Source organism: Spodoptera frugiperda, chromosome 3 (genome assembly GCF_023101765.2).
Source record: "Spodoptera frugiperda isolate SF20-4 chromosome 3, AGI-APGP_CSIRO_Sfru_2.0, whole genome shotgun sequence".
Lineage (NCBI taxonomy): Eukaryota > Metazoa > Arthropoda > Insecta > Lepidoptera > Noctuidae > Spodoptera > Spodoptera frugiperda.
The window spans coordinates 12,587,016-12,613,617 of NC_064214.1; the positions used below are offsets into that span (position 1 = coordinate 12,587,016).

General features: G+C 35.5%; 4 protein-coding genes across 9 annotated transcripts; 2 read left to right on the forward strand and 2 right to left on the reverse strand.

Moving 5' to 3' along the window:
* Positions 1-232: 232 nt before the first annotated feature.
* On the forward strand, positions 233-7,585 carry LOC118274340 (sodium channel protein Nach-like). Its single transcript, XM_050707625.1, has 10 exons — positions 233-402; positions 776-854; positions 1,067-1,185; positions 1,532-1,646; positions 2,216-2,385; positions 3,920-4,025; positions 4,485-4,636; positions 5,100-5,224; positions 7,040-7,333; positions 7,405-7,585. Exons 1-10 carry the CDS (start codon positions 233-235, stop codon positions 7,581-7,583), a joined length of 1,509 nt encoding a protein of 502 aa, XP_050563582.1. The 3' UTR covers positions 7,584-7,585.
* On the reverse strand, positions 7,579-14,977 carry LOC118273990 (myelin expression factor 2). 6 transcript variants are annotated; one of them, XR_007707312.1, is made up of 14 exons: positions 14,811-14,977; positions 14,494-14,688; positions 14,251-14,413; positions 14,089-14,182; positions 13,471-13,597; positions 13,058-13,204; positions 12,457-12,801; positions 12,147-12,366; positions 11,824-11,903; positions 11,181-11,316; positions 10,914-10,986; positions 8,604-8,709; positions 8,182-8,524; positions 7,579-7,885 (listed from the first exon to the last, which is right to left on the reverse strand). XR_007707312.1 is itself a non-coding variant. In XM_050705606.1 (12 exons), exons 2-11 carry the CDS (start codon positions 14,674-14,676, stop codon positions 10,931-10,933), a joined length of 1,545 nt encoding a protein of 514 aa, XP_050561563.1. In that variant the 5' UTR covers positions 14,677-14,688; positions 14,811-14,977; the 3' UTR covers positions 10,100-10,327; positions 10,914-10,930. The 6 variants fall into 6 exon arrangements, 4 of the variants coding, with proteins under 4 accessions (XP_050561563.1, XP_035447191.1, XP_035447192.1 ...); XR_004783449.2 differs by having other exon boundaries at positions 11,824-11,933; XM_050705606.1 differs by lacking the exons at positions 7,579-7,885; positions 8,182-8,524; positions 8,604-8,709 and adding an exon at positions 10,100-10,327 and having other exon boundaries at positions 14,089-14,176.
* Positions 14,978-17,028: 2,051 nt separating this feature from the next.
* On the forward strand, positions 17,029-22,911 carry LOC118274269 (integrator complex subunit 3 homolog). The gene is made up of 5 exons (XM_035591716.2): positions 17,029-17,254; positions 17,419-20,013; positions 20,489-20,614; positions 21,890-22,018; positions 22,278-22,911. The coding sequence occupies exons 1-5, from the start codon at positions 17,180-17,182 to the stop codon at positions 22,341-22,343; spliced, it is 2,991 nt and encodes a 996-aa protein (XP_035447609.2). The 5' UTR covers positions 17,029-17,179; the 3' UTR covers positions 22,344-22,911.
* A 54-nt stretch (positions 22,912-22,965) lies between these two features.
* Positions 22,966-25,333, reverse strand: LOC118274272 (uncharacterized). Its single transcript, XM_035591719.2, has 5 exons — positions 24,890-25,333; positions 24,619-24,772; positions 24,367-24,467; positions 24,152-24,275; positions 22,966-23,455 (listed from the first exon to the last, which is right to left on the reverse strand). The coding sequence occupies exons 1-5, from the start codon at positions 25,133-25,135 to the stop codon at positions 23,352-23,354; spliced, it is 729 nt and encodes a 242-aa protein (XP_035447612.2). The 5' UTR covers positions 25,136-25,333; the 3' UTR covers positions 22,966-23,351.
* Positions 25,334-26,602: the final 1,269 nt, after the last annotated feature.

The following is a 26,602-nucleotide window of genomic DNA, read 5'->3' on the forward strand; positions in this document are numbered from 1 at the left end:
AGGTCAAATAATATAACGGGCGATACTCTACAGGCGTCGAAAATCTATTGTTAACAAACAACAATACTATCAAGTAATCATATTATACTCTTTGTATTTAAAACTCCATACAAATATAAACTAAGCAAAATAAATCATCAGTCATGTACAAAGGCATTTGATTCTCGGCACAAACGAGTGAAAGTCAAAAAGAAAATACTTAGTAATAAAATATAAGCAGTTAGAGACAGCCATGTTGAGTATAGCAGTGAAAGAAAAGCCCACGTTTAAGAAGAAACGTGATAATTACGCGCGCCGGCTAAAGACTAAGAAACTGATCAAGTATTTACAAAGCGAGTTAAGAACTTCCACTACTCACGGCCTGCCTTACATCGCCAACACTGAGCTACATTGGTTTGAGAGGTATTCTGTATTGTACATGTTAGAAGATACAAGATAGAACAATTTTGCTTTCTTTGATTAATAGTCAAAGTCAAAGTCAAAACTATTTATTTCAAATAGACCGGAAAGGCATTCTTAAATGTTAAAGCAAATAATACATTATTTTAAAAAAGTGTCTGTCTGTCGGTCAGTCCTCTAATGAAGCTATTTGTTAATAGTTTTTATTACGGTTTTAAAAAACCTTCTATTTTATAATATGCTAATACCTATGTTAGCATATTTTAAAGACTCCGAAGTTTATTCTTATCTGTTAACTGTTTACATTTTATAGGATACATATTTGTAAATTTTTGCAGAATAAACTTATTGACTTCTTTTCTTCTCTTTGTTGTAGAATATTCTGGGCGGCATGTTTCGGTGCAGCCTGTGCTGTGATGTTCGTTCTCGTGTCTGCCCAATATACAAGACTTGTGGTAAGTAGATATTAGGATACGTTTTAATAACCTCATCTATGCAATAAAATTTTAATTGTAAAGTATCACAGTAACAATAATACACTAATTTAAAATTAATATTCAACAATGGACCGATACGACCTTCAGTAATGAATTATGGAAGAGGAGCGAATGAATCCTGTAATGTACTGAGTAATTTCTTTTTTATTATGTCGAGAAATTGATTTCAGGAAGCACCAACAGTTAATAGTGTGGAAAAAGATTACTTGAATTGGAATGTGTCATACCCGACGATTGTATTGTGTCCCATGAGCAAAATCGATGATGAAATCTTTGCTGATTATGTTAAGTAAGTGTAGAATTTCGTAAGCCTTCGAATCGAGTATAGCTAAACTTAGTGTGAGGTACTATATTTGCCCAGGCGTGGTCTCCTCAAAGAGCCATCAGACCACCACAGATGGGGCCCAGTAAAGCTGATACCTGATCCGGAGCTGCGGACTACCTAGCGGGTTACCGGGGATTCGGTTTGAAAAGCAAGAGTAGGAACGGGGTGGTTTTTAGTCATTGGATGACTTCCCCCTTTAAAAAAGCGTGGTCTCCACTCCAGAAGACGTCCACCCTAACGGTCATTGGTGCTCCAATAAAGGTGACCTACTGCCACTTCAGCTTGCTAATCCTTCTTTTGTTCGTTACAGTGAAACTTTCAACAATACTGGTTACAATTTAGAGTCATTCTATTCCGCCATTATATCCGTGTCTTTGGAAGCATTAAATGTTCTGGATCTGTTACCACCGCCCGAAATATTAAAGGTAAATCTTTAGCAATACTAATACTACCTATATTGTCTTGTATTTTAAGCCTCGATCTTAAAACGTTCTATTTATAAGGGGGACAGATAGTAGCTACAGCAACAATAACAGCAAAAGCTACGACTACGGCTATGGCTACAACTACAACTACAGTAACTGTTACTGTTACTGTTACAGTTACAGCTACGGCTACAACAACGGCTACATTTACAGTAACAGTTACAGCTACAGTAACAGTTACAGCTACAGTAACTGTTACAGCTACAGTAACTGTTACAGCTACAGTAACTGTTACAGCTACAGTAACTGTTACAGCTACAGCTACGGCTACAGCTACAGCTACAGTTACAGCTACAGTAACTGTTACAGCTACAGCTACAGAAATGTTACAGCTACAGTAACTGTTACTACTACAACTACAGCTACGGCTACAGCAACAGCTACAGCAATAGTTACGGCTACTCTTATAGCTATAGTTACTGTTACAGCTACAGTTACAGCTGCATAACATATTTTTCTTAATTCCCCATTAAGATAATTAATAGTCTTCATAATTTTTATTTTTAAAGCTCATTAAACCTGAGGACTACGCGAAAATCGCTGCAGATTTGTTCAAGAAATTTAAGAACAAAACGTTAACGACTATGCCGAAGTGGCCCATTACGATAGACACAGCTATGACGGAGATGGGGATGTGTCATATAATAAATTCGAACGTTGCTATACTTGATGATCCCACGTGAGTTACCACACTTACTTTTTTACATATTAGGTACTTTATTACACTTATCACATTAAGTGTAGAAGAGCCATGCTTTGGCACGAATGGGATGCGATACCACGGCCTCACAGAAAACCAACGCGAAACCACGTTTAAGTTGAGTTTCGTTGTGTGGCTGAGGTCACCGGAAGCCCAATTACCCAATTCCCAATCTTCACAATCCCCGATTCCCCAAATCCCTTAAATTCCTAACCTCCAAAAGGCCAGCAATGCACTTGTAACGCCTCTGGTGTTTCTATTGTCCATGGGCGGCGGCGATTGCTTACCATCAGGTAATCCGTCTGTTCGTTTACCGGCTTATTCCATAAAAAAGTTATTTTAATAGAAACTCTTGCCACAAGGGCATACCACTCGCCCCTTATTACATGGAACCCATAACATGACTGGCGAAAAATGTGAGTTACATTAATATGTGCACGAGTGTCACCCTTCTAACGAAAGGATTACTTTCGGGGAATAAAATACGCGATGTCAGTTTGTGCAATGGAAACCATTTTTTATTCTTCACTTAAGTTTTCATTCTATATCACTCCATTACTAGGTTGTATTTATTCGTCAAAGATCCTGGTCAACTTAACATAGTACAATTTTAAACAACAATCAAACAGAAATACCTTCTTACTAATACTTGATGAATAATACAGATATATAAAAATGTAGTTACTTATTATTATAAGAAAATAAGTCGGGTTTTCCTTCCTGACGCTATAACTCCAGATGGCACGAACCGATTTCCACGATGTTGCATTCGTTGGAAAGGTCTTGCTCCGTGAGGTTCATAACAAAGAACATTCAGAAAATAAAATAAAAAAGCAGAAAAAAAAGAAAATCTTTGGTGGCGAAACGGAGTTCGCCGAGTTTGCTGGTTACTTATAAATGAATGTCAACAACTACGTGGCCGATTCTACCTTTGCCGTCCCGTGACGAATCAATGCAAGCCCCGAAAACCCATGTCCGACCCATACCCATGTCTCTTAAAATACACTAAACGTAAATACGTCCAAACCAATTAACGTTGTTAATACAAAGGCAGAATTGATTAGTAAAGGTTTCTGAAACTAGGGTCCCGAGTGCAAGGAGCGAACACCCGAAATTATCAAATTATTGTGTTGGCCGTTCATTAATTCATAGATACATATGTAAGTTCGAATAATATAAATAGAAGATTGATGTTAGCAAATGTGCCAAGCTATTTACCGACGTCAGTACGTACATGCACCTGAATATTGTAATTCCTGTGCGAACTTCCAAATATTCTAGTTCAATATTTTTATTTTATTACAACCTATAAATGGACAGTCAATAACGGAAAAAAACGCTATGAAGCTCGACACAAATCAAAACTAATTCGCTAGCTAACCAACCTAAACGAATCCAATTTTTAAATTCGCATTCTAACAGCTTTTTCATTTGTAGGCAATGCACTTACATTTGCATGACGAAGCACCACACGGACCGTTCCATTAGGTAACGTTCTCGTTTTGTATTGTAGCAAATGGAGTGACAGCAGTGTGGCATACGCCAAAAACAACATTGAGCTCTCTGTACACGACATGGACTTTTTTGTTCAGATACTTAACTACGCCAATGTTTATAAGGTTCGTATTGTGAACTTCCTAAGCGTAGGTAATGATCTTCTTCTTCTCTGTATATAAAAATCAATTGCTGTTAGTAAGTCTCGCTAAAACTCGGGAACGGCTGGACCGATTTGGCAAATTTTGGTCTTGAATTATTTGTAGAAGTCCAGTGAAGGTTTAAAAGGTGAGAAAAATATGTTTAAGGCGGTACGAAGTTAGCCGGGCAGACTAGTTTCCTTTAAAAACCTTTACTTACCTAATTTAGATAATGTGCTCATTAAGCATAGCTCATAGCTAGATCAAAAAGTACTAAATAGATTGAGTAGAACTAAAGTAGTCACATACGTACACTAAACAGGGTAGTTAGATCCTAATTAGACATAATTATTCCTTCTTATAGCTAAACATTATTAAGTAAGCACTTCGAAATGCCTCAATTTAATAACACAATATCGCTCTTATGGATATGAGTTATTGCAGGTTTATACTCTGAGTCCCGACGAAGTAATCTTAAGTGGAACGCCCGCGTTAACATTCGAGAGCGAAGGGTTCTTGTCTTTTGGAGTGCAAATTACGAGCACTAGAGCATCCGAGGATCTTAAGTACATTCCTTTGCAGCTTCGGAAATGCAGGTAAGAATAATGCGATTGTAACGCTTAGTGGAGTGTCTACTGAGGCCTTACTACGAGTTTGTTTTATGGTTAACGTAGGTGTTTTCGGCGCTGATTGGTTAGTTGAGCTGATTGGTCGGAAGAGCGTCGAACGCGTCCTTGTTTCGTTTACGTTCATCATAAAGCTAACTCGTACTAAGGGTATCTACTGTTTAGTTTGATCTTCAATTCGTTTGTTGTGCTTGTCTACTTTTTTGACTTTTTGACTATTGACAATTTTCGATTTTCTGCATCCTTCAAAATTTTTTCTCGTATCTAAAGGTTTACCTCCTATTACATGGGACTCGCAACATAACTGACAAATATCCAATAGTTGCACATGCACGCCTACCCACTCACCACACAGAGAACTATTTTTTTTATGTGTGGGACGATTTACAAAATGTTATTCTTGCTAACGAGCAAAATAAATTGGCCATTGCAGATTTATGCACGAAACGACTACTAAACGATACCCAATTTACTCGTACAACCGATGCTTGATGGATTGTAGAATTAAAATGATATTCAAACTATGCAACTGTATACCACATTTTTACAAACCGTTAGGTAAGTTCTATATAGGTACATATAAGTATCTCGAACACGCCTTTATTAATTTATCTGCTTAAATCGAATAAATATTACCATTTTTCTGTTAAGTCTGCAATAACTTTGAGACAATATCATCCCAATTGTATAAGGGGATGCTTTTAGACAGATTATCTGGTGTTAGTGTTATCAAGTAGTTTGTAGTACCACTATTTATGCTTAGCGTGGAAAGAGACCTACCAATCACTATGTAACTTCAAGTGGAAGTCGATCTGTGCCTCATTAACCCATGTTATTTCAAGAAGCAAGTCGACCAAATGAAATTCGTATTCAGGAATCTCACTTTATTTTACAGAGCAACAATCCGTCCCGTCGACAGAATTTGGAATATTCATTTCCCGCTATTTTTTAAACAACGTGTCTTTTTAGGTGTAACCCTGGACGCTAAGCTACAGTGGGCTCCACACGTAGATAAGTTATCGAAAAGGCTCAGCTCTGCAGCATATGCCGTTAAAAAAATTAGAAATTTGACCGATGTAAATACAGCGCGATTAGTATACTTTAGTTATTTTCATAGTATCATGTCATATGGTATTCTCCTGTGGGGAAATGCTGCTGACATTCAGGAGTCTGTCTTTGTGCTGCAGAAAAGAGCCATTCGATCAATTTATAATCTTAGTCCGAGGCACTCTCTTAGGGAACTTTTTAAAGAAATTAATATATTGACTGTTCCCTCTCAATACATTTATGAAAATGTAGTGTATGCTCACAAAAACATTAATTTATTCAGAAAGTATTGTGATATACATAATATAAACACTAGAAGTAAAAACAAATATATAGTTCCCACTACTAGACTTAAGAAAATAAGTGGTTCGTTCAGATGTCAATGTATACGCTTTTACAATAAAATTCCCAGCGATATTCAAAGTTTGAGCCTGAATAAATTTAAAAATGTTATTAAAGAAAAACTGTATAGTAAAGCTTTTTATAAAATTAAAGACTACTTAGATGATAGTCAGGCTTGGGAGTGAGCCGTTATAATGTCCACACAGGTCATGTTGACATGTTTGTAACACAAGTTACATTTTTATACAATTTGACATGATATACATTAATATCATTCGATATTTTTTATTTTTATTTTTAACATATTATTTTTAAAATTGTTAGTCTGAGGACCGTGTGAGAGTTTGCTTAGTTATTTCACTTTTAGTTAATTATATTCTGACAGTGTGAGCATTTGTGTGGCCTACCCAAATGTTCTTTTGGTTGGTAATGTTCGTCGGATCATTCAGCAACAGCCGTTAGCTGAGCTGATTGTAAACTGACACATGCGTACGGCCTTCTGAACAGGTCCGCTCATACTGTTGTGGTTCTTTCCTCTAAAGACCACTACAGAACCAACTTGCACGGTTCTCTCACATTATCCTCTATTTCATTGTCTGGACTTTAAAAGAGACTATGACCTCTGAGTTTGTTTCGGCATTTCTTCTCAGAGTAGTCAGATAGGAAATGCCGGCCTCATCTAGCTATTTGAAATATTGACGTGTAAAAGTGTTATTTTATGACCTATTTACAGAAATAAATATCATTTATCATTTATCATTTATCATTTACATGGCATTTGACGTTCCATTTCAGCTAACAATTATTTTAAAACAATTTATATAATCTATGAAATTATGAAAGCGGTTTATTATATTTATTATTTTTTATTCCTATGAGTAGTACTCAATAATTAAATACTATCATTTTTATATTATAAATAAATCCTACATCACATCCTTCTGGTGTTGCTAGTGGTTGTTAACACCCACTTAAATATTTCAGATCACGAAACCATTTGTAACCTAGCAGAATTGGAGTGTGTTCTTGAATACAAGAAGGAAATTATGAAACTGTCTATTGACAATGAAACTATGGAAAGATTCGATAACACTGACGATTTGCCGAGATCTTTTCGCGACTGTGGTTGCTTAGGCAACTGTGAAGAGGACGTGTTCAAGAACGATCATGAGCAGTTCGTACCTACTGTCGGTCTCAACCGCATGCGACTTAGCGTTTCTGCGTTCCCAAAAGTGCGTGTCAGGAGAGAAATAATATTCAGCTTTTATGATCTCTTCTGTAAGTACCTACAACTGTTTTATGTGATTTGTAAATATTCTAGCAGATAAGTGAGGCAATTTTGTTTCCAGTGCGTAGCGGTGGTGTCGTCAATCTATGTATTGGAACCTCAGTAATCTCCATAATGGAACTTATACTCACTGCGGTAAGGATCCCTATTTACGAGATAATGCAGATTGGAAAAGGAATATGGCGGCGATATAAGAAGTCGAAAATAACCAGGTTCTCAAATAAGAAAAAGCAGATTTAGGGACAAAGTAGTGTATTCAATTTCTTTTTACCAGACTGTTTTTTTTTTTAATAATTACAATTATTATTTAGTGTAGCGTGCTATAACAATTATTTATATAAATGTATTACAATATACTACATAAGTAATAATGGTTCTTATGTGCGCACTATGACTTAACGACTGGCTTCACAGAACACCTTGCACTCTATTTATTATCTATCTAGTATGTAACATGTCACTAGAGATGACGGTATTGTATAATATTCGTATACACTATAATTCGTCTTAGCCAAAATCTATCATAAGTCCCCAAAGTTTACCTGTAACAAAGTAAATTATATTAATATATAACAAGTTCGCATACATCAATCCTCCCCACTTCCTAACTAGGAAGAAAGTTCCCTTCATATTTCTAAGAAGCGAGTCGTTTGTTGTATTAAGTCTACTGAGAATTTTCTGACCTAAAGGTCGGCTTAGTGACCTCACCACGCGCCGCATATCTTGTTGTAGGTTAGATTAGAACTTGAACTAATAAAGATTATAAAGAGTCACCAAAATCTATTTCGATAAAAAGACTTAAAACCCCCGAGACGAAAATGTGACTGAATAAGCTTACCTTGTACCACTGACAAATATTGTCATATGTTTGCTTTACTCAACTCCTGAAAGCATCGTTCTGGGAATGTGGATATGATCATGTAGTGAGTCCATCAGTTTTATTGTTGGTCCAAACATTTCTCGATTAAAGTGGAATTATCACCTTATTCCTCTCTTTGGACCAATAGGTAATTCCTTGTCAAAGGGTTTCCAGCCAAAGAATGCCTTTTTGAACAAATATCCCCTCTGTATCAAAGTCCTCTAAGAATTAGTCCCAGTTACGTCGGTTCTTGAACCTTGTCCAAACAATGGTTTTGCTCCCATAGCTACAATTTCTTCTTTTCCTTTCCTAGAGTGCCGTGCTGTTAAAAATATAAAAGGTTAAATTCGTTGGAGAATTAAAAAGTGAGCAAAGTTTAATTGAGTTATTCGTATATTTACCAGAATCTTTATCAGCTCCATCAAGCAGTCACAGTTTCATCGATATCATGCTCTCCATTTCGGATACATTGACAAAACTGTCATAACTTAGCTCATCCATAGTGATCTGAAAGAGATATCTATTAAAACAACGGTCTAAAATTATTCCACGTTGAATCAGAATAAACGATCGACAGAAAGTTCGAACTTAGTCTAGTAATCAACATGTCATGAACCACAAAACCTTGGAAAGGACATGAAACAGTACCTACATCCAAATTTTTATCATCAAGAATCTTGTGAAGCTATTACTTTGGGTCCGCTGGTGTAGAGAATACAAAGGCTACAGGCAGCTCTCACGGACCGACCAAACCAATCTTCTTGCAGAACCGATGATAGCGACCGATAACCATCAGTATTCTAGTCGCTCCTTCAGACGCTGGATGTACCATGACATGTAGAAAGGTTGTGTAGGTTATAAATTTTGGAAACCTGCGGCTATCTAAACAATATCAGCTGTTGGCAGAGTTACTCAAAAATGAACATTTTTCTAAATATGACAGTTCTATAAAACCCCATGCACACCCGAAACAAATAACAAAAATCCAAGTTCGATGACGGCAAACTTACCATTCGAGTCGAAGAAGTTTGAAGACGTATTTCATAGTAATTTCGACGCATCACAGACCCAACTTTTGCAATCTTCGAAAACTTTTCGTGGTGAGTGAGACAGCTCAATGTGAAATCTTTACTTGTGAAGTAAACACAGGAGTACCTACATATCCTCGATACCAATTTAATAATCACAGGTTGAGAGGTAGAATTGTGAGTACCTACATTATAATTTTTGAAAACATTTAGAATTCGTAGCTCACTGAGCCACTCACGATGAACATTTATTTCACGTTGTACACAGCGAACGATCGAGTGTAGTGCGAAAAAAAATGTCAACCGAATTCCGAAGTTTATAGCGCGCAGTAACCGCACATTGGTAAAATTATTACCAGACTTCATTGATCAATGGACATTCACATGAAGAGATTACTACTCTGGCAAATGTCTTCACCAAATAAAATTGCTTCGTGCTAACTCAACAAGTTTCAACTGGCGATAGAATTAAAATTCAGAAGCAATTCTAAAAACACAAACACCATTTTATACCGATTCTCTAGGATTTTTCAGTGTTAAACATCACGCCGATGCGCTGTACTGTCGATGCTCTGCTCAATCCTTAACTCGTTCTAATTAGAACCCAATTGCAAGTTGAGACCTTATATTTGCCAAATTATTGCGATATTCTAGAATCGAACAGTCGCTACAACAACGTTTGCGTTTGTTTAGATATATACTTAGCGACTAGCGAGATCACCAGTTACACAATAACACTGTTTGCCTAACACCTCAACATAGTATGAGCCGTTTACTGTAGATGTTACAAGGAACCGATTGATCATCGACACTGCTAAACATTGGATTTAATAATGGATCTGTCAAAATTATGGAGCATAACAACAATATTATTTCCTCAATGAAATTTATTAAGCTTTACATAGAGGCTACATGAAACATACTTGATGCTTACATTAACTTAACCTAAAATACACGTGTATAGATATTCAACGTCAATCGAGAAAAGTTTTGAAAACACATCACCAAACACTATTCAAGACGAAGATGACAAAGATTCCATTATCCCGGCGGCAGAGTGTATACAAACCCAGAATCAGACTGACTTCAAAACTTTCCTGAAATCACAAAAAGTACAACATTTAAATGTCTATTCGACGCATGCGTCTGCTTTCATGTGCAACTTTTATGCTCCGATTTATTACGATGAGTAGATTTTTCGGCGGTAGGTCCTATAAGGAGGTAGATTTTTAGAATTTCAAGACAAGTACAGACGGGAGAAGCAGATGTCCAAATATCCGTCTCTGAGGTAAGACAATAAGGTGCAAGCCGGACGAACAACATACCAGGAAAACATGCTTATTGCTATTGTTGGCGCTAGACAGCAGATCATTGCACACGCTAAACTAAGGAGTAATTATTAATCTGACAGCAGTCAATGTGGAAAATAAAGTTGTAAAAGGCTAAGGATAAACGCTAAAAGCTCCTATCGCCCAAAAAGTTAAAAGAAGTAGAAACACACGATAATATCACCGCGAGCAATCTGGACAGTTTTAGAAAAATCTACTCATTAACTAATATTTCCCGAAGACAAATCGAAACGGTTTCGATGGGTTTTTGAAAGATAATGCACGAGTTTTTCCTAAAAGCAAAATTATCGAAGTTTCTGGAATAAAAAAGACACTAGAAATAACTAATACTTACTCTTCAGCGGCCGCCTGCTAGAAAAAGCGAACATCGATCGTCCTTCCATCGATGCGGGTGCGATCGAACATTTCTGATTTTTTTATTAAGGAATCTTATCTCACTCGTAACATAAAGTACATGAGGAACTACACGAGTTGCCAATGATTTTTTTTACAACTAACTTCAGTATACATGCAGCTGTAAAAATAGACACCCAGAGACTTTTTCTAAGATGCAAGGTAAGACATTTTATACCCATAATTGAGTATTTTAGTAAAAGGATACTTATAGCTCTCTCTGCATCCCACTCCTTATGGAAGCGGACCACAGCTGTGTCAGGTGCAGTCATTTCAGCGAACTTCACGTCGCCGCACTCGCTGAACTTCTCGCGAATCAACTGCCACGTCACTGTTGGCGGCAACTAGGACAAAGAAAAACAAGTTAAAGGCGTGTGTTTTTCCTATTTAATAGGAAGTCGCTAGACGAATCTGTTACGGAACCCCAAACATTTGTTTGGGGTTCCTAAGCTGGCCATCTGGCCAGCTTAGGGGGTCTATAAATTACGCAAAACTTTTCATGTATGGCTCCATTTTTTTTTTATGGAAAAAAATATGTGATATTTACTAACACCAAGTCCTCGTAACTAATGGATGCTCTCTTGTCTAACAAAGAATTAACAATCAATAAGTAATTTGCCAAATGTCGCGTTGCATATTAATGTTATAATTTCTTTTTCCAAATTATTTTTTCCATGAGGACTTGTAGTTGGCTTAATGATACCTGCACTCATTGTAATTAATATTTGTTTGTTTTAGCTATAAGTCCTCCATGAAATATAAATAAACAAAATTGTTTAGTTGCAATTGAATTAAACACAAAATAAGATCTACACACATATGTTACTTCTTTATATAGTACAAATACTTACATTAGTGATGATGACCATGTCAGATGATTTGTCTCTGCTCGATTGCTGAACTCCAGGATCCCGTCCGTATTGGGCTGAAACTGTCACACCACCCATTTGCCTGTTAGTGCCTAGAAGTAACATGTGTAACGATAACAGACTACAGTAGTGATCTGATTAAGTTTCCATTGATATAACTGATGGTGATTTTCATATTAAATGTGTCAAAATACATGTGTCAGTTAAGGTAACAGAAACTTAATCAGACCATGTGGTAAAGGAACTTAAATTGTATATATTATCCTTTTTCCTTATTTTAAAATAAAATCTGTTGAATTACTAACCTGACAAAGGTCCTGAGCTGAGAGTGTTGTTACCCATTACACTATTGGCCAAGCTAGAGTTGTTCAAGTTAAGGCTAGACCCTAAATCTGTATTACCGAGTCCCAAGTTATTTGAATTCACATTAGCTTGTGCTGTGAGCACTGTAGCCAAATCATTAGCAGTCAAACCCTGTTGTAGCAACTGATTCTGTAAGGCTCCCAAGCCAGTCAAACTAAATGCCTGAAAACATGAGAACAATTAATAATGAACCTTCAGGAATTACAATAAGAATGGAAATTATTCATCATTTTGATTTAAAGGTTTTCTTACCTGTAGTCCTAAGTTTCCACCCAAAGCTGTGTTAGTATTTAAAGTATTAGCTGACAATCCTGCTCCAAGTCCGTTCAAAGTCACACCCGCAGCTGGTACCGCACCCAAAACTCCTGCACCTAATGCGGTGCCAGTATTTGCAAGACTAAGATTTGTAGTAGTAGGGGTCTGAGTTGGAAGGTTCCTTGCAACATCTCTCAAAGGTTCTCCATTAGGTCCAAGACCAAGACCGATGCTTTTCAAGCCCTCTGGTAACCTCACTTCACCTTTATCTGTGACACCCCTGTCCATGCGCACTGTCATTCTTCGGTCATACAACATTTGTTTGTCAAACATTGAAATAGCCTGTACATAAGGAAAATATTTTGTAATATATTATTTGTGTACAAAAGCAGTATCATCTTACATTTCACACTAGATTACAAGGTACAATAATTCAAACATTACCTAAAATAAAATTGGTATGTATAAAATAACAGTGCAAATTCAAATTAAGACAAAATTGTTGTATAGGTATGTCAACTGATAAACTTAACAATATAAATTTAAAATATATGAAATATACATATAAAAGCTATATTATTTATAATTTAATACAAACCTGAACTGCCTCAACAGGATGATCATATTCAATAACTGCAAATCCTCTGCTGTTACCATCTTTGTCTACAGCCAGATCAATGTTGCGGACTTTGCCAGCCATTTTGAAGACTTCCTTTATTTTAGCTCTGTCTGCTTTGTAGTCAAGCTGAAAGAAACCATATTTGTATTCGCTTTGGGTTGTTAATAAAATAAATCTTTATATTCAAGTGAGTAAATCCAAAGGATGGATGAGAACACAACATTAGGCCAGATGTAATATACTCTTTATAAAATGGAATATTTTTTATTTGTGCTTTCCAGAGCCATCATAAGAAGGCCTAGCACTGTGTTAAATTAAATATGTAGTTGAATTTTGGGACACTGTTTATTATGCTTTATGTTAATGACAATAAAAATCATATTCATACTTACATTAGCAACAAATACTTTTTTAACTAAAGGTGGTTGTACATTTATGGACTCAAGAAACTGGAGACTTAGACCATAGGTATTGTAGTTCTCTGGCTCCCTTGGCTTATTGATACCCCAACTGAAAGAGCTGCAAAAACAAAACATTCACTTTAAAAATAGAATCAAACAAAACATTGAATGAAAGTAACAGTAAATATTATAATCACAGTATCCAACTTATATGCATATAGATAACAATATGAAATAAACACAATATGAAACATTTTATCTGGTGTTATTTGAGACAATCTGTCAAAAAGATTCATTTTTATTTATTATATTGTTGTGATGAATATCTGCAATACATATTCTTATCTGTAGAGTAATAAGATATTCTACACAAATACAGATTTTAGTTGAATGTGATCTCTATAATTTAAAATTCATAGACATTTCATTTTCAGAGAGAGACCAGAAACTAAATAAAATTATTTGCTTTAATAATAGGAAGCAAAGAAAAATAACAGCATGTGTCTATACTGCCATAAGCTAAACTGGTGGAAAATGTCTACACAGCATTATGTCTGCACATTTGTATACATTAAGTAAATATATTAAATAAAAAATATCAGAACTTACTCCTTATCATCATTCCTAGCATTACGGCCACCGCCGCCACCACCACCGCCTCCAGATCGAGAGGAATTCATCCTATTCCTGTCATTCCCTGAAACTAATATTCATAAACTTGTGAATACAATAAATAAAACTAATCCACTGCAACAAGTTCTGATCAAGTACCTGTTTCCTCCTTCAACACTAGTTTACGACCATTTAATTCATAACGGTGCATGACAAATAGGGCTTTCTTCATAGCTTCAGGGTTTGTGAACTCAACTACTCCACACCCTCTCGGTTTCCCGTTCTCGTCATTGAATAGTTCTACGTATGCCACATCTCCAACCTACAATAACAAATCAGTCAATAACAAATATACACAGAAGCGTAACTAATGATGTCACTCTTGTGTTATTACTATTATACCTTCTCTTTAAACAGATCCTTTAATTCCGTCCAGCGAAATTCATAAGGAATATTGGACACGAGCAGTCTTTTCCCTTCAGGGCGCTCCCGGTCGCTAGAGCGATCTCTGGTTGCATCAGAAAATCTGGATGGTCGGTCCCCTCGACGGGATCGATCACGTTCCTTTTCTCTCTGATTATCCATCGCAATTTACACCTGTTTAACAAAGAACTCTTTAATTATATAATACAATTAAACATTAATCCTAAATGCCGGTAGGACGACTTTCAAAATCGATCTTTTAGTTTTAATCCAATAAATCTAAACATTTCACTCACCAGCAATTTAGAATGATATATCAAAAAGCACTGACGTGATTGTGATCTTATTGATCAAATAAAAGTAAAACAACAATATTATATATTGTTGATGACGGAAAAATACATGCACTCCGCAACTTGCTTACAAAATGGTGGCAAAAAAGTAAGCAACACTAAAGGGTTGCCAATTAAATAAATATATTTATCCTAAGCCTAACTGTTCCCTACGCCTTCGTCCGGATATAATTGGAATTGATATTAATGTAATAAGACTTTACGTACATCACTTGGCTTTATTGTCCATAATTAAGCGATATAAGAAGATTTTTGGCAGTTTTTTGACACATCGGTTTACATTATCGAAATTTTTAAACGCTTCCCTTTTTTCTCTCATTAATTCTATAGCCTATGTTCATCAGGAATAATGTAGGACTCCAACGGTATAAAGAATGTTTGAAATCGGTCGAGTATTACCAGAGACTATTAAATTCAGACAAACAAATGAAAACTATTATTTCCTCTTTATAATATTAATGTAGAAGTGTAGATGTAGACAAGGAGATGGTATTCTTATTATCTAAAATGATCATTAATTAATCTAAAAACTAGACCTTCCCAGCGAATACTTTTTTATATACCTAATTATGTGAATAGGGCAAGTGACCCGGTTGTGGCCATCGACCCCTTTGTGGCCACTTGGGCCTTCAAATATTTATAACTAAGGCATGGACAAATAAATTACTCTGTGATGTACAGTATTTAAAATACTGAATATTGGAGACACTGCTACCATTAGCAGCTTTGATGTGTCAAACTTCACTTCGATGCAACAAGTCATTCTTTTTAGTTGAGGGTGAAATTGTTAAGATCTTAACAAAAAGGCTAAGGCGAGCGGGTGAGGATTTGGTTTTTATTTTTTTAATCTTAGCTTTTTGTTTGGATGTTTATGTTAATACTGCATGAAGAATATATTGTCTAAGTGGAACTAAAGTTATTTTGTCGCCATATGTTTCTGAAGTGGGATTATTAGAAGGTGGCCACTAATGGAGACAAAATTATGAATTTCTCCATTTTTGGCCACACGGCTGGCCAAAACTTTTGTACATAAACGCCCCACTTCTAGTCATTTATCGTAATTTATTTATTATTTTTCCTTGGCTTTACATATCAACAAATACATATTTTTCATTTTCAGAGATGCAATAAATTGCCTTCACACAAGGGGAGGTCAGTTTACTTTGCAGCTTTTACCAACGTCATATAAATGTTTATCTCTTTATTTGTAAGTTAAATTCAAGTGAAGTAATAATATTTCATATTTTCCAGACAAAATGAAAACCATTGTTTCTAAAATGTCAAATTTAATTAATAAATTTTGATTACTTTTATTGTATTTTTTGATGGCCAGAACTGGCACACGACCGTGGCCAGAAATGGCACGAATCTGGCCAGAAATGGCACAAACTCCCTTTTTTTTTCTTTTTTATACAGTTATTTTTCTATTGGACGTTCTTTAAAAAAAGGGTTTTCTTAGGCAAGATTAATACATGTTAAATGACTTTTTACAAGAAATATGTTCGTGATAACAAAAACTATAAGTTAAGAAAAGCCTCAAAGTCGACAAAATTCTTAAAGTGGCCACAACCGGGTCACTTACGATACTTGGTGATAACAAAAAGTTCAAAACTTTCAAAAATACAGATGCAGAGAAACGCGTCCAAAAGTGTGTCTTTGGACTTGCTAGGAAAATAATAAACCCGAAAAATCTAAAAACTGAATCTAAATAAAAATATAAAAAGTTTAGGCAAAGTTCAAATTCAAAGACATAAAAATTTAAGTAACCAACTTTTTGTTTACTTCTAAAAAATAACAGAATGTATAAAATCTTGTTACTTAACTAATTTGTTGTATTGTGTATTTATTGCGCATTATAATGTACCAGATGCCAAGCATATTTTATCTTTTTATAGTAGAGCGGACGAAAAATATACTAGCAACATTCTACTAGAATCCGGTGTTTTAGCCAATGACCATAAATGATAACGTCAATGGTAGAATATTTAACCAATCAGCAGAGTGATGGTGTTATCATAATCGTAAGTGTTGCCATCTTTTTTATTGCCCGTTTGAAAACTTCCATAACCTAACAATTTCTACCAAAACGTTATCATTTTTTTCAGCGTCATATCAAAAAACTACCAACTAAAGCGCTATCTGTCGGCGTTTTCTAACTTTTGTTTGTCCCTCACGGTCGGTGACATATACACGCACACATTCATGTTTGTGATTGTATTGCTTCATAAATATTTTTCGCTTACGATAGCCATGCAGGAGGCAACCTGTGCTAAATTTTTATTATAATAAGTAGTTTTAATAATCTACAAATTATGGAGCAGAGTAAATCTATTTCACCTAGACTATTTGTGTGCACCGCCATAGAAAACAAGGACGAAGTTGAGGAGGTACTGTGTAAAATTTCGCAGTTTCTCAACAAAGAATATCTATATAGTCGGCCATGTACAATCGTATTTCTAACACTGGTAGTGGTGGCGCTGCAGTGTGCGTGGCGCGAAATTCAATTTTCTTGTAAGCTTTCAGTTATCTTATTAGATTTTATCGGTTTCAGCGGTACGAGAGGGCTTACAACTACTTCCAATCACTTGTGGCCGACTGCAGCGAGAAGGAAGCTCACGATGCACTTAACAATGCCGTATGTAAGAACCATGAAGATGTGTCTGTGGGAATGTTGATGTCCATTCTCACAGAACCTCACAATGCCACCAAATGCTACAGAGATCTGACGCTGGTGACTCGGGACGGTCTGACCTGCGTCCTTAACAACCTTTCCACCTTAATACTAGAGAGGTATTTGAAGTTTCATGATACTACTCGCAACCAGTTGCTGTGGTTGATTAAGGAAATGATAAGAAATGCTGTAACTGGCGTTGATAGTGTTTGTTGGAATTTAATGCGTTATGCATCTGGTGGCGACATTACTCCCAAGAACATAATATTGGTAGAATCTCTCTTAGATATTTATATTGAAAACCGAGCATGGTTGGACAAGTTTCCTGTACTTATTTGCATGGTGGTGTATACATACTTGAGGTTGATAGAAGATCACAATATACCACAGCTTATGAGTTTAAGACAGAAAGAAGTTAATTTTGTTATCACTCTCATAAGAGAGCGCTTCTCAGATGTGTTAACTTTGGGACGAGATCTGGTAAGGTTGCTGCAGAATGTAGCACGAATCCCTGAGTTCAATCAGCTATGGCAAGATATATTGATAAACCCCAAGTCTTTATGCCCCACATTCACGAATGTGCTACAATTATTGCAAACAAGAACCTCACGCAGATACTTACAATCAAGACTCACCCCAGATATGGAGAGGAAACTTGTCTTTTTGACATCGCAAGTCAGGTTTGGTCACCATAAAAAGTATCAAGAATGGTTTCAAAGGCAATACTTGGCTACACCTGAGTCGCAGTCTCTTAGGAGTGACATGATTCGTTTTATTGTGGGTGTAATACACCCTACTAATGAACTCTTGTGTTCTGATATCATTCCACGGTGGGCAGTCATTGGATGGCTACTTACTACTTGTACTTCCAATGTAGCAGCATCAAATGCAAAACTAGCACTTTTCTATGATTGGTTATTTTATGACCCTGAAAAGGATAATATAATGAACATCGAACCAGCAATTCTGGTCATGCATCACTCAATGAGATCACATCCTGCTGTTACCGCCACATTACTTGATTTTCTATGTCGAATCATTCCAAACTTTTACCCACCATTTGCAGACAAAGTCAGGCAAGGCATTTTTAATTCCTTGCAACAGATCATAGAAAAGAGAGTACTTCCAAATTTACATCCTTTATTTGACTCTCCAAAGTTGGACCGTGAACTAAGAACTACTGTAAGGGAAACTTTTAAAGAGTTCTGTACCAATGGAAATGGTGAGGGCGTGTCCGGAATTCGCGATGAGGGCAATGATGACTTACCAAGAGGAGGTCCTGATGAACCTGCATTTTCTGACGATGAAGAAGAGACCACTCCTAATATTGCGGAAGACACGGACGATGACGATTTACCACTTTCCGAAGTCCGTGCGCGAGAACGACCCGAATTATCTGCCGCAATGCCTCTCATGCTACGTCCTCTTGCAGAAGCATTATTAGACGATCGCACAGCCGCGGCCGCCACTGCTCTCATCAACGCCTGTGGCTCACCAATGCCTACAACCACTGCACTCGCTGATGTATTTGTAGCAGCTTGTCAAGAAGTGCCACCCTTAAAAGTTAGCCGTACACCAACCCAAGCGGAAATCGAAATGGCTCTGAGTACACCACTCTTTTCAATGTTTACTTTTCTAACGAGCAATGACGAACCCAAACGCAAATTAATACTAGAAACATTCAAAGAAATTCAAGCTCAAAACTCTCTACGCACTGTGGGATTCAGTTTGTTGTTTTATTTAAAAGTTTGTTATGAACGAGAAAGGCGCGCTGAACGCGATTTAGATAAAAGAAGAAATGTTAAGTTCAAAGCAGATGTGTATAAGGAGTATTGTAGCTATTTAGAGATGAAGCTTGCTGATAGTTTAGCTGACGACTTTGAGAGATGTCAAGAATGTGATGCCAATGTATTGGTGTGGTTGATCCCCGATGTATACAGAGAATTCAAGGAGCAATCCCAGAATCACATACGAATGTTACATGCTATCGTTTCCACACTGGATGCGGGGCAACTACAGAGACTCGTTGGTCTGACTCTACAAGGCACTTTGATGATGTTCAAGTCGGACGATATAACGCTAATGCTGTCAACGAGTCTAGGCTGGGAGACATTCGAACAATACTGTCTTTGGCAGCTTCTAACAGCACATGATATATCCGTTGAAGATGTATTGCCAATCATACCGAAATTGCAATGTAAAGACCATGCTGAAGCTCTGACTTCAGTTCTTTTGATGTTAAAACAGGAAAAGCCTACTGCAGACGTAGTGCGACAACTATTTTGCCGACCTGTAGACGAAGAAGATACGTTTGTAGTATCTACTTTGCTGTATTGGTGCCAAGATTACGAAGATAAAGTTGGCGATTTACTTTCAGTTCTTTTAAGCACAAGATACCCAGGTACTAGTCCCAATAAGAGAAAACGTCCGGGAAAACATAGCATTCCACCTAATGCTCCACCTTCAGCTGAATTGGTAAGTATTGTTTTTCTCATAAAAACTTAATTAGGCATAGTTACTCATTCTTAAATGCTTGGCATAATTAACATTACCCAATCGTTATTAATATCTCATTAAAATTTAAAGACCGAAAAATAAATTTAAGAAATTATTTATTTAAATCCTAAGTACCTAATTACTTAGGAGTCTTTGAAACTTTTCAAAGATTCATAGCAATTATATAACTTCCTAAATCTTGGGCATACTCTAAACAAACTAGCAAAGTAAAAACAACTTGTTTATTTCTTAAAACCTTCATCATCAGCCACAAGAACTATGGATAATATTGATAAATGTAGTGAAGACAGAAATTGGACATTGGCTCTATAAAAAGTACAATAGATCATGATTTAGCCTCATTTGCATAAGTCGAAATCAGTGACGAAAAACAGCAGATCTATGGAAACGCTTTTGAATTTGAATAATAATTTATTTGTACTTCATATTACAGGTGCTTGGCCATTTGGAGCAATTGAGAGTATGCTGTGTGGAACAAAATGACATGTCAATTTTTAATATGGAGTGCATGCAGAAAGCACTTCATCAAGCGCTGTCGAATAGTAGTGATAATTTAAGGGTAAGTTCTTTTATTATTTTATTTAACAGTCCTCAGTCAATATACTTTGGTACCAACCAACAACTAACTCTTTAATTACTTATGCCAGTAGTATTTTCTATTAAAATGGTACGACAGTAGACCTTTCTATGGAAAAAGTGGTTCTAAATTCTTCTTAGCTACACATTTTATTCGCGAAAGAGTAGATAGAGCAAATTCATTTAATGACACACCATCCAAGTATGGGTTTGCTTTTTGCCACTATTGGTAACTGCATTCATTCAAAAAGTCTTAACCCACACACGAAATCCATTAATTGTTTTGTTTATAAACGGGGAAAAAAAATAACGTTATGTTAAGCTGGCGTTCTCAAGTACTGCTAAATATCGTATTTAAAAAAGCGAAAGTCTTTAGTTTCTAGTTTTTTGGATGTACCGTTCGCTCGATTGCTTCTCTATTAATTAAACAAATGCCCGTTCGGTCGTTAGGGTTCCGAAACCTAACACGACACAAATGGCCTACTGACAAACAGAATTATTTACTATATACCATAATACCTAAATTAATAATATGTTTAAATACAAGTTAATATGACTTCGAAAGTACATTGATGATGTACCTATATTATTATGTATAATGGCACAAGGAAAATAAGTTACATATGTCACTAAAACAGGACAAATCGGACTGTAGGATTAATAAACATTTGAACAACACAAATTATTCTGATAAACTTGATTCAAACATCTAGGTTATTGGTTATCAGCAAATGTAAAAATATATACTAAGAATGCTATCTATATTATTATGATTGTTACAATGATTATTTAATCATTCGATAATATGGTCAGTGTCCACTGTTATCTGTAAAAATACATTGCCTGGAATCGAACCCATTACACGTGGCGTCACTACACATCCAGTCTTTTCAATGTGTGTCAGAATAATAAAATTATGTATCGTTTTGGCTTTTATTTTCTGTGAATTCGACTATACCTATAACATCACTCTTTCTACTCTCTAATAGGACCGGCAGAATAAAAGTTATTAAAGCTGAAATTTTGGACAACCGACCCGAGTTTGCCTGGCCCGAATCCGAAATAGATACGGCTCGGCATTTATCGTTGCAGTCATTTAAAATAACATGTAGTTATTTTTTATATAAGGGATAAGATACTTAGGATAGCAGCATTCGGTACCGCCCTCGCAACGCACAATAAGTTTTCACGGGGTTTTCGGGAGGGGTTTATAATTAGAATATCTATAACTAATATATTATAAATATTTTTATTCCAGAGACAATATAGTGATTTACTCGCTTTGGCGTGGGAGGACGAGTTGCCTATCTCAAGACGAGCCAGGAAAATAGTTTCAAATTCATTACCAATTAACCAGAATCTGCATTCATCTAATGAAGATAGTGAGGTAAATAAACTTCTTTATTAAGTTACTAAACTACTATTCATTATAAGTTAATTACTAACAGCTAAGCCTTTAGTAAATTGTTTAAGTAATTTGCTATGACCCCCATTTATAAAGAGGTACCTTAGTCACAATATAAAACACTTTGATACAAAATTAAAATTACATTGGTTAATGATGTTCATCCTAACCAATTTTGGCTACCTACTTTGACTTTTGTTTGAAATGTATGTTTTAAAATCATATTATTTTTAATTTCCAGGAGGAAGAGATAGTTAAACCTAAACAGGCTAAACGAAGAAAGAAGGCAATCTCGGATAGCGATTGACATATCTTTTGTAGCAAGAATGGTAATTTTAAACACCAAAGTGCAACTCTACAATACAATAAATATTAGTAGTATGTGTAATACATTGTTTGTTACCTTACGTTTATAACACAGGTGCAATTCCAAGAATGGTACCTAGTTCACTCTCGCATAATTTTGCCTTGGTACTGTGTAAATGAGTTTATGACTGTTATGTATATCCATGGTTTTATTAGATACTTTTAATTTACATGTTGTAATAACTTAATGGCCGTGGTATAGCTACAATATTGCGACGATTGAACAAGCTCACAATAACTGATCAAACCTCCATAATAAGATTCTTCCAATAGCCGCATTCTGCAGGGATAATGTTATAGGACAGATGTGTATTGTAAATTTGCCACTGTAGTCATTTATTGTAAATGTAGGTACCCTATTGTTGTACAGATTTTTTTTAACCCCCGTACATGTTGAACTTATTTTAAGTATAAGGTATGAGACCAAGAATTTTATTCAAAGGATATATTGTATTCTGGAATTTTCGAAATACATTTTACACTAGGATCAATAAAGTATTTCCCCTTTATTTTATGTTTTAATTGACCTAAATAAAAATGTATGTTGCATTAAAACAAATATGTATTTTCGTTTTTTTTTTATATTTTCTTTAAAACATCCAGAATATAGGGATACTGATTGTAAACAGATTGTTTAAATATTTCAGTATTTAACATAAAATCAAATATGTTCTAAGTACAAAACTAACATAACTATATAAAAATACTAAACAGATTAAATTTTCAGGAAATGGTAAATATTTTATTATAAACCTTAATTTATTCCAACAATATTGATGAATAATTGTATTTATAAAATGTCTTTTCAAGAAGTCTTTGCAATAAGGACTATCTATGATTATTTCATTGGACTAGCGGTACCTTTAACAACACAACACCCTCACCAAGCCTGATACATGCTTACAATCTAATAAATCTTATAAAAATTGGATCAAGAAGATTCTTATAACTAAAGTTTTCCTTGCTTATATCTTTGTCTAGCTTGTGCCTTACTGTACTTTGATTTCTTCTCAGGTACTGCTGTATCTTTTTCATTTGAATTGTCATTTACACCTGCAAAGAACAGTACATAAAATAATATTAGTAGTTATTTGATGTGAGATTATTATTCTACAGCATATATCATATTTCACTAGTGCTGATTGCTTGCCATGATGTCATATAAGTGGTTGATTTAGTAAATTAGGTCATGTAGTGACTAGATGAAAATGATAAAATTACAATTACATACATACTCTACAAAAATTATTTCCCACTCAATTAAGATGTTTGTAGTCAGATTACTTATCTTTTGATACCAAGATAGGCATGACTACATCTTGGTATTTGCTTAGTCACTGTGATATTCAATTTTGGTACAGAGATTCATACTCATCATTGTCAATTTAACCGATTCGTTGCGGATGGCACGACAGACGTGCCATCCAATTTTTACATATGGCGTATGACACGCGTTTCGTGTCATTTTTAAATGTCTTTTATCTCGCTCAAATCGAAAATAAATACAATTCAAGGGTAAACAAGAAAAAAGAACATTTTATTCTGTACATGGCTGATGGCACAATAGGCGTGTCATCAACTGATATGGCGCTTGACACGACTGTCGTGTCACGAAATATTTGTTCGTCGCCACGCATAAAAGTGCACCAAAATGGGCGTCGCAATCGGTTAAAATTTAGGTTAGAGGTTAAGATCTGATTGACAGATGCTATTAGAGATAAATATAAAATATGAATAATAGAACAGTACCTAAGTCCTCCGGAGGTTGTAAGGATTTGCCAGCACTCATAGAACTCATCAGGTTTACACTCTTGCCTATTGCCCAGCCCATGCCTGCAAGGGCAAGTGCAAATGCTACCATGCTAAATGGATGCTAAAAGAACAAGACAAAATATATTATATATAACACATAGTATCATATAACCAATTTTATTATAGAAATTAATACTTGTAAGGATGCTTACCGATAATGTTGGATTTGAAGTTAAACTGTAATCCAAAACAACAATACCAATCCCGAAGATTAGACCAACACAAGTACATATCCATATTATGTTTTGACTATCTGAAAGAATGGAAATTAACATCAACCTTGTGTAAATAATGAAGCCACATAAACGGATAAGAAACCTTAAAAAAAACACTAGTTGGAATGGTTAACAAAACACAACTCATTTGACTATTGAATAACAGGTTTACTTATCAAAAAAACTCACCTTTAATTTTCTTTTTTTGCATATCAGAAATGTTTTTAATAGATTCCATTAGCTTAACATTTTGAGGATCTAACTGTAATGCTCTTGTGTATGATATTATTGCTTCATCGTAAAGTTCGCTTGCTGCTTCGACCTCGGCACGACGAAAGTAGCCCTGCAAACAAGGTAGGAGATTATTGATATGGGTTTTAACAACAATGTGGATAGCATGAAGCTTATTGTATAGAATGTATCTCAGTTATAATGAAACGAAAGTACGTATGAAACTTACCTTAGCCCACTGTGGCTGTAATCTAACGGTTTCATTAGCATCTTGCAGTGAGAGATAATGTTGGTCTAACTTTAAAAAAGCAAATGATCTGTTGCTGTATAAGAGGTAGTTATTAGGGTCCATTTTGATAGCCTGTGTATAATGCAGAACAGCCTCAATATACTTTCCATCCTTTACACATTCATTGCCCTTAACTTTAAGTTCTTCTACACTTAAAGTTGGATTGCTTTTCTTATTTTCTTCCATGGTTTTAATCCTTTACTGAAAATATTGTGTGATAAAATATTATTTACTGCTTATTCTTAATTAAATTATTTTGATAATTGCTGTATTTATAGTTTATCTAATTAATAACAAAATTATAAAATATTTCCCGGGAGAACATCCCGAAATCCCGATACAGTGACAATGTCAATTTGAGTAAATTGAATGGATTTGATTGATTGAATGAATGATTTAAAATTTAATTATAATTTGACATCTCTGTAAAATGTTACCAATTTTAAAAGACGTAATCGTATAAAAACAATAATTTAATAGCACCTTTCTTCTATGAGCTGCAAAATACTTAACCCGGGGCTTCGACACGAAGCAGGAGTACGAACGGAGCTGCATCTAAAAACACTTTTTTTTCTATTCATGAGTACAAAAATCGTTCCTTTTAAAAATATAATGGAAATGTTAAATACTTATTTCACGTTTGCTCGTAAAAACCATACTCGTAGATATCCTTGGAATACTCACCTCTAGTCTAGACTAGCATAGACAATATTTCTTTGAACAGTGAGTGTACGGATGACAAAAACAGGGTGAGTAAAGAGTAAAGAGAGGTCAGAGGTTGTTTTATTGTATGCCGATGGGATGCGGTGTGAACTCTTTAGTCTATGGTACGCCCGACCCGCCCGGTTACGGCCCGGCTGGTTCGTGATTGTGAAAATATTTTTCTAAAAGAAATGAAAGAAAACGAAATGATGGCATGATTTAATTAACAGAGCTGTTAGTAGCAGCTATACTGGTGCTAAATTAAACTAAGAGAACAAACATAAACTGAAGACAGGTATAGGTAAGCTGTTGATAAATGCTAGCTTTGTTGGTGCTTTTATATATTTTTCCCATATGTTAACATACGAAGCCTTTGCATTCATTTTACCGGTTGTCTAATTGTTGCTTATTGCGAATTGTAATAAAGTTGTTTACAAAATTCTATACCTAAATTACTCGAATCAGAATAATAGATGACATGATAGATATACCTACCTACCTTACGATATGATATATTTGTGCAGTTGCAATGTTATCGATTTTATAATGGCTTTGTATCTTTTTCAGTACCGGCTACGCGATTAGACTTTCTAGAAGCAACGTTTGGAATAAAACATCAGCAAAAATGTCGGCGGTCGTAAATATGATGGATATGCAACAGATAGAGTTTCGTGCTGTTATCAAATTTCTCACAAAACAAGGGAAAGGACCGCAGACTATTTTAAGTGAAATGAAAGCCGTTTACGGTGCTCAATGCCCTGGCAAAACCATGATATATAAATGGTATGGGCTTTTCCAACAGGGTAGAGAGATGATTGAAGACAGACCTCGTGCATTGACCCTGAAACGCCGGCGTGAAGCTTCACCTGTTTTCGATGATAGCTTTATTGATAGAATACAAAATGAACTTCTAGATGCTGAGGCTGCTGCATGTTGAATCAACTTGAAATA